Genomic DNA, 12,730 nt, shown 5'->3' with positions numbered 1-12,730 from the left:
AAAAACATAAAGATTGCCGACCACTATTTGTGTTCGCCTAGTGAATTTACTTATTAATTTCGTTGACATCTTGACTTTAATGAGAAAGCTTATTAAACACACACACATGATATCACAATAGTACTCTTAAACATGGCTTTTATAAATATTTTGATGTATAGAATTAAAAAAAAATAACAGACTTAATAAAAGGAGTTTATCCGTTGAATTTTGATATTTGAATATATTTGTGCGAAAATTTCGCAATTTCGAAATGATCTAACTTAGAGACCCGACAAACGGGTCTTTTATCTATCTATAATTAGTTCAAAATAAACTTGAGACAAATTAAGTGGTCATGTTACGTATTAGCATAGTAAATCATGAATATAATACGCTCCCTTTATTTATTCACTATACTATATATCCAAAAAGCGTCAAAGCTTATTAGCCCGTACACGATATCAAAAAAGTAAAAGAAGGTAATTTTTGCGTTTGCAAAAAAAACCTACAAAGGTTTTTAATTTCGCCGTTTCATGTTATTAGCAAGTTTACAAGTATATAGGTAATTCGTTTATTGTACGTCAACCTTAGTTTACTGGGTTTAGCCTATAACGGTTATTATTTTAATTGTCTGAAGACGACAACTTAAAAAATATTTTAAAGTAAGTAATATTTTCTGTAACAAAGCATTAAAACAGACTGACAAACTTTTCATCACTTTTACGTTCTTTGATAAGTTTAAGCTACCTAAATAGTTTCCAAAAAGACAAAATGTTTAACTACTTGTTATTGATCATTTAAGTTCATCAACCATGTACCACCACAATAAAAGCATGCTTTCGTGCTAGTAATGAGCACGTCTGTCCGTACGTTTGCTTAGAGCATGCCTATTTAGGAGTATGTTTTAAATCAAGCTTGCTTATTTCTGGAAAATGTGAACAGTTTGCAGAGCATGCTAATTTTAAGCAAGCTTATTAGCATGCTTTTTTTGAGCACGTCTGTCAGTACCTTTAATCGCAGATGATTGTTTCGGTGAACCTTAAGGTGAATCTTAACTAGAGTCCTTGCTATAGTCTGTATGAGTCTCTTGTGCCTAGTCTTTTGTCTCTGTGGACTGTGGAGTTAGTTTATTTTCGTCTTATCGTTCATGATCATTAATCAACAACATGAAAATTTTTAATTTTTTATCAAAAAAGGTTGGGGATCTAACTCTTAAATATTCGAATCTTCCAGAATCCTACGTCAAAAGAAGTTATGAACAAGTAAGTATAAGATTCCCCATAAATACATTTTTGTTTGGAATATCATAAAATAACCTCTAATGTGTAAGTACAAAATGGTTTTAGGTTTACTGGAAGACCCCTAAAGGCCATCCTCAATACATCGATGCACAAGTAGCACGTAAAAAGTATCGATTTACCACACATCGACCGTGGACAGCACAATTCGCGCGGCAGAATGAACGCGGCACTATAAGAAAGAAAGTTTTTCTAGAGCCAATTGGGGAGTGGAGCTTTTTCAAGTGTGTATAAAAAAATCTTAAACTACATCGGTTTAATTAGAAGTTAAAGCAGTTATTATTAACAATGGAAAAATTGGTGCTTTATTGTAACAGTAACGGGTATTATAAAATTTCAGAGGTGATCGAGTTGAGATTATGGTTGGCCGGGATAAAGGAAAGCAAGGAATTGTCATGCAAGTAATACAAGAAAGAAATTGGGTTATTGTTGAAGGGCTTAATACAAACTTAAGAGTTGTAAGTTGAGAAAAAAATATTTATCATTTATTATATTTAGTTAAACAGGTGTTTAAGTATCCAGTAGAAGTTTGATTGCTTAATTTAAAGCCATTGTATAGTTACTGTATTTCAGGGTTTGAAGAGCTGTTGATTTAATTTGTAAATATTTATACATTTTAGGTGGGAAAAGACAAAGACTTTCCAGGTATAGTGGTGCAAACAGAGGCACCACTCTTAGTTACTACTGATGTTAAACTTGTTGATCCTGAGAGCCTGAAAGCTACAGAAATTGAATGGAGATATACTGAAGACGGAGAAAAGGTTTGTACTTGTCAAACACTTAATAGGTTAAAATTACTTTAACATTTCATTTTCTGAATGCTTGATTTGTTTAGTATTTTTTGTTAATCAGTAATGGGTCCAGTTAAACTAAACATGTTGCATGATTTAATTACTCTTAGATATATTGACTGAGCAAAAATAATCTAACTAAACAATCTTTATAAATAAATTTTATAAAGATTGTTTAGTTTGTAAAATATGTTTAGAAGTTCTGAAGATTGTAGGTTCTGATTAAGAATCTAATAGCATAATCCAGATCACTCTTTAGTGTAAAGTTATATTTTGGAAAGTGCGGTTTCACAAATTTAAAAAAATATGTTTCATTATAGGTCCGTGTGTCAAAATCAAGTAGTAGGATTATACCAATACCAAAGTCAGCTGAGGAAACCATAGATTACAAGAGCAAGAACCTCTACATAGACAACCCCGACAAAGACACTGTTGCTGATGATGCTGCTAAGGTATATATATATGTATTAGAATAGTGACCCCAACGGGATTTGATTCTTCAGTTCTCTAGTTCTAAAAAGAAAAGGCTTGTCAAATTAACTGTGGAAGATTTTTTCGTCGTACTTGAGCCTTGTAGAGCTGCATATGTTGTGCCTCAGTGCAATATTGCTTAGCCCTACCCAAAACACAGAGCTTTTTGGAAGCCATTTTGGCTTTTTCTTCCAGGTGACTGCAGAATTGGACATTTTTCGAAATGCCAGCTATGCGCCCTATGCCAAACTCTATCAAAGGCCTTAACTGTATTCAAGCTAGCGGCCAATGCCTTACTATATATACTATATACTAATTATTTACCACGAACGGGAACCACAGAGTATGGGGTATAGAGCCATTGCTTGTAGCACCACATTGGCGACAGACTCAGCGCTGGCGTCAGGATCACTACCCTTAAAGCAGACTTGGAACCATGGGTATGCTGCAAAGAAACGATGCATGTCTACCAATTGGCCTATTTGTAATGCCAGACACGACGTCATTCCGAAAACTGCGGTTTGACGTCTAATTGGCACTATGGTACGCACCAAGCAGTGGTTGGAGGACCCAAGTAGGGCATCCACAATAACACATCATAGAAGTCTGGTTATTTATTTAAATACATTGTATATTATTTCACATTTAACATGTTATGGTAATACCATAGCTACAACACATATTATAGAGTTGTCATTTTCTTCCAGGTCATAGGGAAATTATTAAGAATTGCATGTAATAAAATGAATCGCTATATTATGTTTTATCGTTATATTTTAATGATGAGATCAGATTTTATTAAAACCTAAATATTTCCTAAAAGTATTTTTTAAAGCAAACTTAATAATTTTTTTCATTGTTCTAGATTACATTTTCACCAAAACTTCAAACTTTTGAAATGGATATAATGGAAAGTATGGGTATTAAGGAGGATCGGGTTCCTGCGAAATCTTATTGGTATTAAATAAAGTAGAATATTTTTAGTTATATTGTATGTGAATATAAATACATAGTTACATGATTCATGGTGTTATTTATTATTGTTTTTAAGTTTTAAAATAATTATTTGAATAAATACTGAACTTAATAAATCATCAAGACAATTCATGCATGTAATATTTCTTTACATTTCCTTATTTTTGATGTCTCATTTGAAATGCGTAACGAAATTATTCTGAGGGATTCATTATTTTGCATAGTACATTTTAAACCTAACATATACATAGAATATATGTAAATTAATATTCCCTTTATGGTACTTAACTATAACGGGAATATTTATATCTCAGATTCATTGCAATTCTTTGATATTTTTTTTCTTTTCATTGTTTTGTAGTGGTCAGCCTTATGACCCTGACACTTTTTGGGCTTAAGATATGTTGGCTTCCATACGACATTACCGTCACAGTACCGCCATAGTGTTGCGCACAAGATATTTAACACCATTTGGCATTCCTTCACTGTTAAGAATCGCGCATTAACTTACACGGATCATTGATCAGCAGATAATATTGAAGCTATACTTACGACAAATTATTTAATATACGAGATAATAATGTTGCTACGTAATGATATTATTAGCGTGGTGTTTATACGCAGAACATAATATTTTGCTATTTTATCATGTTTTTGTTTAGATAATTGCGATCATTCACGTCAAGATATCAAAACTATTTTGCAATAAACACTGAAATGAGAACGAGTTACGTAGACTGTGGGTTGTTGACGGTTACGTAGGTGGTTAGGATTCAGATATAGATATAGTATAGGTTAATGGTCCACCTCCTAAGGTATCTAGAGGGCTACCAGCTGATTACCGATTTCAGCAGGAGATCTTGTGTACCGTACACACAGATGGGCAGAGGTAATTGAGTCCAAGGAGAACAGTAGAAGTAGAGGCTTTCCGAGAAATTATCCGACTGGAACTCCAGCTTTTTGGCCAATCAGAGCATCATGGTCGTGATTAACGACGGAGATGGTGCTAGGTAGGAGCTCCCCAATACCAGCTTCCACTTGACCGTATTCAACGAAGAGCGGTTCGAATCGTTGACGACCAAACTCTCTCCGAGCGGCTTGATCCCTTGGCGTTGCGTAGAGATGTGGGGTCACTCTGTATCTTCTACCGCATTTACCATGGAGAGTGTTCAGAAGAGTTGTTCGGATTAATACCTGCATGTATGTTATATAACTAAAAATCATATAATTGACGTTATAATTATCTTCGTATTAAAATTAAAATAGCGGAAGATTTCCGATTTGATTGAATGGTGCCACTAAACGAGGTCCTATTTTGTGCAGCTTTATGGAAAAACACACATCTTTCATTCACCTTTTTACCTAAATTCTACTTGTTTCTGTAATGCTCAAATTAGAAATAAATCGCGATGTAGTACCTATCATATTCTTAAAACATACATGAAAAGAAGTTCCACGCATACAAACTCGCAGGGATTGAGTAGTTTAATGTAAATAGGAAATCGATTGTATACAAGTTGTTATAATTTCCGTCTTAAACGGCAAGTTTTATCTTATCTTATTTTATCGATCGTATGATCGCTTCCAATTTTAATTTATGAGCCTAATAATTTAAGTAAAACATTGTTATATAATTGTTGGTACGAAAAAAGAAGGCACCATACTTGCTTACGATGCCGCTATCGCATTTCAATAATCCTGGTGGTATATAGTTGAGTGAGGTCTTTATATAATTCAAGTCGAAACTGCCGAGTGGATTACACAATTATAATAATCCAGTGGCGCTACATAACTGGGTATTTGCCTCAAAATGCATTTGTTTTTTATTATATATACAAGTAAGCGATTAGCCTTCTGTGTTTGACTCATTGATTTTTGGATGCCGGTTTCCTCGCCTTTCAACTTAGGTGCAAGCGCACATAGTTAGAAAATTCACATATTAAGCGGACATATAGAAAATATTTTACTTAGAAACAATTATGACCTACCTCTATCGGTCATCATAAGGAAACGATAAGTATAAACACGTTGGTAATTCATGACATAATCTTAGTAATAAAGTTCGATATCACAAATTGACAGACAAAGTTGGATTAATATAAATGATTCTTTTATTTTGTTGTTAATTAGGTATAATTTCTCTTCACGACTTAAAGGATATCCAGGTTGGGCAGAGGGCATTTCATCATAGAAAAACCTGCCTTATCGGTCCTGGGCTGTCTTAATTTCAGCTTGCAATGATGCTTCGTTGCAAGATCTGTTTTGAGCGGTCACATTTCCTTTTGCATTTAGCCCGTTTATATTTCGTTTCACCGTTTTATACTTCTGTTAATTGGCACGTAATTGGCTTTCATAGCTGATGATTACAGATTATCTTGGCATAATTCAAGGATTTGGCAATGGCTGTCATTGATATTTTCTGATCATACTTCGTGTTAACATTACCGTTACAACCTCACTGGTAATTAATTAATTAACTTCAATTATTGCGGTTAGAATTCCCGCCGTTGCATAGTAGAATTTGAAATGTATCGCATTTATAAAACTTCGATGTTACGAATGTTACCAAAATTATTCATTAGTCAAATAAAATATAGATTTGATTATGATTAACATAGTTACTCAGAAAAAACAAAGAAATGGGGTACATATAAGAAATTACATACAGCCAGCATTTAAGTAAAGTAAGTATTGGCTTTCCTATTATAATACTCTGAAAATGTACAAAAAGATAAAAATTTGTAGTCTTATGACGGCCATTCAAATGCTTATAATCCTCTAAGCTTATTCATTCATATAACTAGTGCCTAAATAGTCAGGATTAAGCACCGCGCGCCGCGCACGCATGAGCCGGCCGATTCGTAATTCGTATTTGAGTTTAGCAGCAGTGCGGGGTGGACGACGAACGTGTTAAAATGAGCTCCTTTTTATTAAATATTTTATTATTATTTATCTGTGGTCAGATGGTTATGTGCCAGGTGAGAGTATTATTTTTATTATACGATAAAATAAATTAAAAGTAGTCTAATATTTTTAACGTTTGATTAACAATATTTGTAATTTTAAATGTTGTATCCCTTTGAAGGAATTTGTTTAAGCTGTTTAGGTATTGTTTAGTTATGTTTGTAATGTAGCCTTGTAAGTAAGCACGAAGCTTTGTGCACAGATGCATAAATGTCTATTTATATAATATATAATTGTAATAATTTAGATTATTAATTCAAGGACAATTAGGGTGGGATTTAGCGAGAACTATGACTCCGTATTTAAAAATCCTATAATTTTTGTTGTACGGAAGTAGGTGTTAACAGAAAACATTAAAATGAAATGTAATTTTTGAAGAAAAAAAATACATTATTCATTTGAATTGCCTGACTGCTTGCGTCAGAGAGAAGAAAAAAAAGCAATTTCAAAATGAAATTTTATACACAAGGTAATTACTTTGCCCATAAAAATTTATAAACTATATAAGAACTATAAAATCAAAATTAATACCGTAAAATAAAGGTGCTCGGTACGATGTAAATCGTAAAATATTAGTACCGCACGAGTACTAGAAATTAAACTGTTAAAAATATAACAGACGAAACAGATTTAAGATAATATATTCATTCTTGTTTTTCGCAAGAGGTTTACAGATTTGGCATTGTTTTACTGTAATACCTACATTAGACATTTTCTAAAATTAGACTTTTCCTTATACATATTTAACAAAAACATTGCTACAAAGATTTGTAGGTATTTTCACTCTTGTACAATAGCTATTCATATGAATGCACGTGCGTACGTGACGATGCACTTGCGCTGGTCCCTTTTAAAAACGAAGGGTCGGATAGATAATGTAGTATTTTTCCTACTTATATCGGAAAGAGAAATCACGCGTGAGATAAGTGATGTACAAATTCAGCTGCATTTATTGTTTATATTTGATAACTTGTCTGTTACTGATGTTATACTTACCGACACAAATCTTACTAAAATATTCCAATGTGACTACTTATTTTATAATCATTATCATTTTTTCATAAAACCCTACAAAATAAAAGAAGGGTTCATGTTTTTCGTTTTCTATATTTGCACAGACTATAAGTACCCTCAACTTAATTCTATTATATTAAGGATAAGGACCCTATATATGAAGTTGACTTGCGAGCGAAACCGCGGGCGGAAGTAATCAATATAAAATTAGTTTGAAGATTGAACTAAATTCTGAAAGATTTTTTACCTAACAGTAATTTTGTTTTTAGGATGTCTACAGAGCAGCAATAATAGGCAACGGGAAACAACACACTAAAAACTATGCATCCCTTATACATGAAGCGGCCAAATTGGTAACATTTAAAATCATAACGACACTTAAAAACAGTGGCTTGAAACATACAAAAAACTTAAAAAATACCTTTTTTTAAAATTATTTTATGGCCTGGAAAAATAACCTTCTACGTTGGCTGGGCCTCATATTTTGTAACCGTTACGTGATCATTTATTTTTCATAGACAAGGTGATCAGCCTAACACACGCCGTGAACTTTTTTGGGTCTATACTCGTAGCATTGCGATTTCCTAACGATGTTTTCTTTCAACGTATGTTGATACACACATAAACTCAAAGAAATACATAAACCTATGAGACGAGAGTTGCATGACTAACACTGCTCTTTTAACTTTGCTAAAAGTTTGTATTTAAGAAATTTATTGGAAATTAGTAATATATAAAGAATCTTTACATTTCAGGATGCGGATATCCTTCTATTAGAAACAGTGGAGGATAAGGGCAACATAGGATCATGTAGCCGATGCGATACTAACTATGATGCGGTAATGATAGTGTTTAAAGTTAAATGTATAAATTTAGGTAACTTTAATCGAAATAAATTTGAGCAAACGTAGTCTTAGAAACATCAGGTAGTCCACAATTTTATTAAAATCATTATGTCATGCGACGTAAATATGAGTATAAATATATAAGTATAAATATTTTTCGTTAAAAAGTTTTTCATGATATTATACTTATATCAAGGTCAGAATTGTATATCTTCAGTTGAATGAATAATATAATCCTTCCTAACTGCCCATTAAATTTGCAGACTGATCTAACAATTGTATTATTGTAAGATCTAACTCTTGATAGATTCGTTGCTTAAGAATATCAATTAGCTATGTAATAAAACCTATATATATTATATTGTTGCAGTAAATTACGCTGTTCTTGTTTATAAATTTGTCTCAATGTTATATATACATTGTTTTTTATATTCTCTTAACGTACAATTGTGATATAAAAATTCAAAACGATAGATGACTACAAAAAAAATATTATCTATTTACAAAATTTATTTTTATCGAGTGTTCCATATAACTTTCTCTTTTTAGATATTGAAAGCGGTTTCTACAGCTGCGAAGGAAACCGCGATCTATGTAGGAGTTCATGTATATGAAAAAATAACTTGTAATAAACATGAAGATATTGTCAGAAGTAATTTAATATTCAATAGAAATGGAGATATAATTTCTGTGTAAGTTTTTGTTCGTCTGTTATCTCTTACTGAATTAATTAATAATATTATACTTAATTATTACGTTAATTATAAAACTTAAATTTTTTTATTAATATATTTATTATAATTATATTATACTTTTTCAAATCTAAACAGTGGGTACGCTGGCTGAATTTTTTATATATTATTTAATTAATTAATTTGCAGTTCCAGGAAGCCATGGAATAAAGCTAATTGCAATTCAACATATTCAAACAGTGCAAGCTTTTCAACTGATTTTGGAGTCAAATTTGGAGTACTGATGGAAGAGGATATATTAAATGTTCAAGATATAAATTTTAGTAATTATATAATACTGGGTTCACGGCCTCGCACAAGTGGGAAATTACATGGTATGTGTTATGAACTTTGAAACAAACTCAAAAATAAAATTATTAATTTGAGATATGACGTCATCGACAGTGATATTAATATCGTTTATGTAATTCTATGTAATGTTCTAATATGAAGTTGGCAATTTTTCTTTTTCTAGATTTAATTAAATTATTATATTAATTGATTACTTAGGATACTTATTATTTGCATAGATTAGATTTTATCACTAAAATAATATATATGTTTGGCGCCTCACCTTGAACTAACACAATACACTAAAAGAGTTGTAGTTATTTTTGATGGATTTAAAAAAGGAACAAAAGAGTCACAGTCTGTAATTATAAAAATATATGTAATAGAAGTACTATATCTCATTTCAGCATCGCAATTTGAATCATCATGGGCATTTATAAGTAAAATTAACGTGGTTTCTACAAACGGTATTTATGGCAACACTGGAGCTACCATTAAGTCTAACAACATTATTGTGAAGGAAATTAAAAAAGAAGGAAACAGTAAGTGTTTAAATTTATTATTGGAGAGGTAAAAAGTGTACACAGTTTAAACTGTATGGGTACTTTCGTAATGGATTTTAAATTAGGTTTAATTTGATTTTCGGTACTTTATAATTAAAAACAATAATATTACAGATAAACCAAAATTACAAAGTAGTTCATATAATGTTCCTGACTTGGCTCGCAGCATCAAGCTGGATTTGGAACTCGCTATGCAAGGTTACAAGGAAAACGTATGCTTTGAAGAAGTTTGTTGTCATTTCTACGTAAAACTTGCGGGAAAGGGTAAATATTTCAATATATCTATACCAACAAAATTTTTAAAAGTTGGTTCGGCCAAAAAATCGTAAACAAAATAGTTTTACGTAATAGGTTAAAAAATATATAGTGAAAAGCATCCCCCTGACATACGTTAGTTATATTTAGTGGTGTACACCATTACCTAGACTTTAGTTAACACAACTGTTAAAAATACTAAGGTAAAGATAAATTTATTTACATAACTTAACGTTTCGATTACACTCGTAGTAGGCAAATTAATTACGAATTATTGAATGTTATTGAATCTCTCATGTCTGAGAGACGTGGTCAGCAAGAACTAAAATATAGAGTGGACTATCTATTCCACCGGTTTTTGTCTAGCTCCTCTAGTGCTACTACTACTGTGTTATGAGTTGATCGGTGCCTACGTGATTTGTCTTCTGTGTTACCAACCATTATCAGTTTCTGCAAGTTCTCAAGCCGCTGCGCATGACACAAGTAAACTAGGGCATACAACTAGCAATATCGCTAAGATAGATTGAACTCTATCTGAATCGAACCTGTAAAAGGTCTCTCACTGACTAGGGAGGCATCAATCTAAATTGTATAATGTACAAAGCTAAACAAATAAATATTTTTGTTTAAATTGTAGCTGTTGCTTCGCTATGCATTTTTTTAACATTACATAAATGCTAAGTGCAATGAGCGTACCGATTCTTAACTGGTCTGTGACCAATAGACTTGCGGCCTTTTGGCAGTGTCCATGGGCACATAGCGGCAGGTGAGCCTCTTGCCCGTTTGCCCGGTGTTCCATAAAACCAAAATTTAAAACTGAATTGAAGATATAATAATGAAAAGGATTCGAACTTGAGTGACCAGCAAGGCTTTGGCTCGTATATAAATGAATTAATAATTTTTTTTATTTAAGGTAACTCGGACGTGTCATACAATGTAGGAGTTCATGCTGGTACAATGGATGTAGGTTCTCAAACAGTGGCCACTCGGGGCTGCGTTTTGGTCGCCTGCGCAGGGTCAGATCAATCTTGCTCTGTACTGTAAGTATTTTTGTCTACTTTTCGTGATCACTTACTCTCATCAACTTCTCTCTTTCTGTTACGTATTTTAATATCCATTTATAGCAACTAAAATTATTCTTACGTTTACGCTGAAGCTACAACACTGCTAATATTAAAAGCTAACGTCTGCTTATAATAAGTTTCAATTTTTCGCGTCACCAGTTTAACGTAGATAGGCTATAGACTCTGTCTGCAACTATCGCATATATAATTGGGAGTGTTCTGAAGAACTTTTCTGAACAATACCTGCGACTAAATTTCATCATGAGAGTGCTCCTTTAATCTAAGACACCGACTGCTATATTGTGTTGATCTCTAGTACTATTTTTTATTTACACAGGTCCAGAAATTCATCAGAAGTCACCTTTAAAACGATCTCTATATCTAGTAACTTTAGTCAGGACTGTACGCAGTTCCCAATTCTACAAACTACAGATGCCAAGAACATAAAATTCAATCAACAAAATGGTATAAATAACAGGCAGGTTAACATGGAAATTTATGAATGTAATAATGTATTAAATTTCGGAATTATCAGCATCGAATCGAAGCCAATCGACGAATCTAGTGAACAATTGATCGATTTCTCTTCATACATTACGAGTGAGAATGTTCAAGAATTCTTCGATTATCTTTGGATTCGATTGCGTTTTCCGATATTTATCATATCGATATATATATTGGAAATGATGTAAATTGTATTTACTTATTAAAATAAGTAACATTATATATTTATTAGTACGTTGGTTGGCATTTAATAGGGTTTTCATATTTGTCAAGGGTAAGGTATATTAAAATAATTTGATATATGATTATTATTATAAAATATTATGAGACTGATATTATGTATTTTATAAAAAGGTTTTAATTATATTTATATTGAAGTGTTTAATTTCCTTTAGGTTGTCTTTTATAATAAGATTTTGGACATGTTTTTTTAAGTCTATTAATTATTATTGTAAACGAAGATATATTTATTTGTGATAGCATTAATTCTTATATTCAACGAATTGAGAACATCCAAAACGTATCTAAGGTATATAGTCATGATATATCAAAAATGTTATTCTATATATAAAGATGCAAAAACTAGACAGTTATTTGTCTTTGGCCTGTCGTAAGTGCCGGAAATACTTAAATTAACAAATGAAAGTACCTATATAACTTAAAATTATTGGTAAAGCTTAATATTTGTCACTTTAATAATATTTGTTAGGTGTTTAACTAATTAACTTATTATTTCAATATTAAATTTATTTAAAAAAGGATAATAGTACATTTATTTATTTCATTTAAAATTCAAATTTATTTTCGGCACGATGAAGAGAACGATTATTATATAGCCTGTTTACATAGTTTTGAACGAAAATTTTAATTACCTATATTAAGTAATTCAGATCTCTGTGATATTAAAATAATGTGAATAAATGAGTTTATTAAATATCTACGCATTTTTAATTAAACGCCAGTTAGGTCATATATTTTTACT

General features: G+C 31.7%; 2 protein-coding genes across 2 annotated transcripts; both read left to right on the top strand.

Annotated features, from left to right (window-relative positions):
• The first annotated feature begins 1,079 nt into the window (after positions 1 to 1,079).
• On the top strand, positions 1,080 to 3,567 carry LOC110993808 (probable 39S ribosomal protein L24, mitochondrial). The gene is made up of 6 exons (XM_022260195.2): positions 1,080 to 1,244; positions 1,329 to 1,504; positions 1,621 to 1,738; positions 1,901 to 2,041; positions 2,392 to 2,523; positions 3,408 to 3,567. The coding sequence occupies exons 1-6, from the start codon at positions 1,149 to 1,151 to the stop codon at positions 3,504 to 3,506; spliced, it is 762 nt and encodes a 253-aa protein (XP_022115887.2). The 5' UTR covers positions 1,080 to 1,148; the 3' UTR covers positions 3,507 to 3,567.
• A 2,774-nt stretch (positions 3,568 to 6,341) lies between these two features.
• LOC110993793 (vanin-like protein 3) lies at positions 6,342 to 12,684 on the top strand. The gene is made up of 9 exons (XM_022260175.2): positions 6,342 to 6,495; positions 7,765 to 7,848; positions 8,251 to 8,334; positions 8,890 to 9,032; positions 9,222 to 9,406; positions 9,770 to 9,904; positions 10,040 to 10,189; positions 11,094 to 11,220; positions 11,582 to 12,684. Exons 1-9 carry the CDS (start codon positions 6,433 to 6,435, stop codon positions 11,934 to 11,936), a joined length of 1,326 nt encoding a protein of 441 aa, XP_022115867.2. The 5' UTR covers positions 6,342 to 6,432; the 3' UTR covers positions 11,937 to 12,684.
• Positions 12,685 to 12,730: the final 46 nt, after the last annotated feature.

Source organism: Pieris rapae, chromosome 7, assembly GCF_905147795.1.
Source record: "Pieris rapae chromosome 7, ilPieRapa1.1, whole genome shotgun sequence".
Classification (NCBI taxonomy): Eukaryota; Metazoa; Arthropoda; class Insecta; order Lepidoptera; family Pieridae; genus Pieris; species Pieris rapae.
This window is presented reverse-complemented; position numbering and strand designations above follow the sequence as displayed.

Coding starts and splice junctions, on each gene's coding strand:
- LOC110993793 (XM_022260175.2), top strand. CDS start 6,433: ATGAGCTCCTTTTTATTAAATATTTTATTATTATTTATCTGTGGTCAG. Junction 8,335..8,889: donor GCGATACTAACTATGATGCG/GTAATGATAGTG, acceptor TTCTCTTTTTAG/ATATTGAAAGCGGTTTCTAC. Junction 9,033..9,221: donor AATGGAGATATAATTTCTGT/GTAAGTTTTTGT, acceptor ATTAATTTGCAG/TTCCAGGAAGCCATGGAATA.
- LOC110993808 (XM_022260195.2), top strand. CDS start 1,149: ATGAAAATTTTTAATTTTTTATCAAAAAAGGTTGGGGATCTAACTCTT. Junction 1,505..1,620: donor GGGGAGTGGAGCTTTTTCAA/GTGTGTATAAAA, acceptor ATAAAATTTCAG/AGGTGATCGAGTTGAGATTA. Junction 1,739..1,900: donor TTAATACAAACTTAAGAGTT/GTAAGTTGAGAA, acceptor TATACATTTTAG/GTGGGAAAAGACAAAGACTT.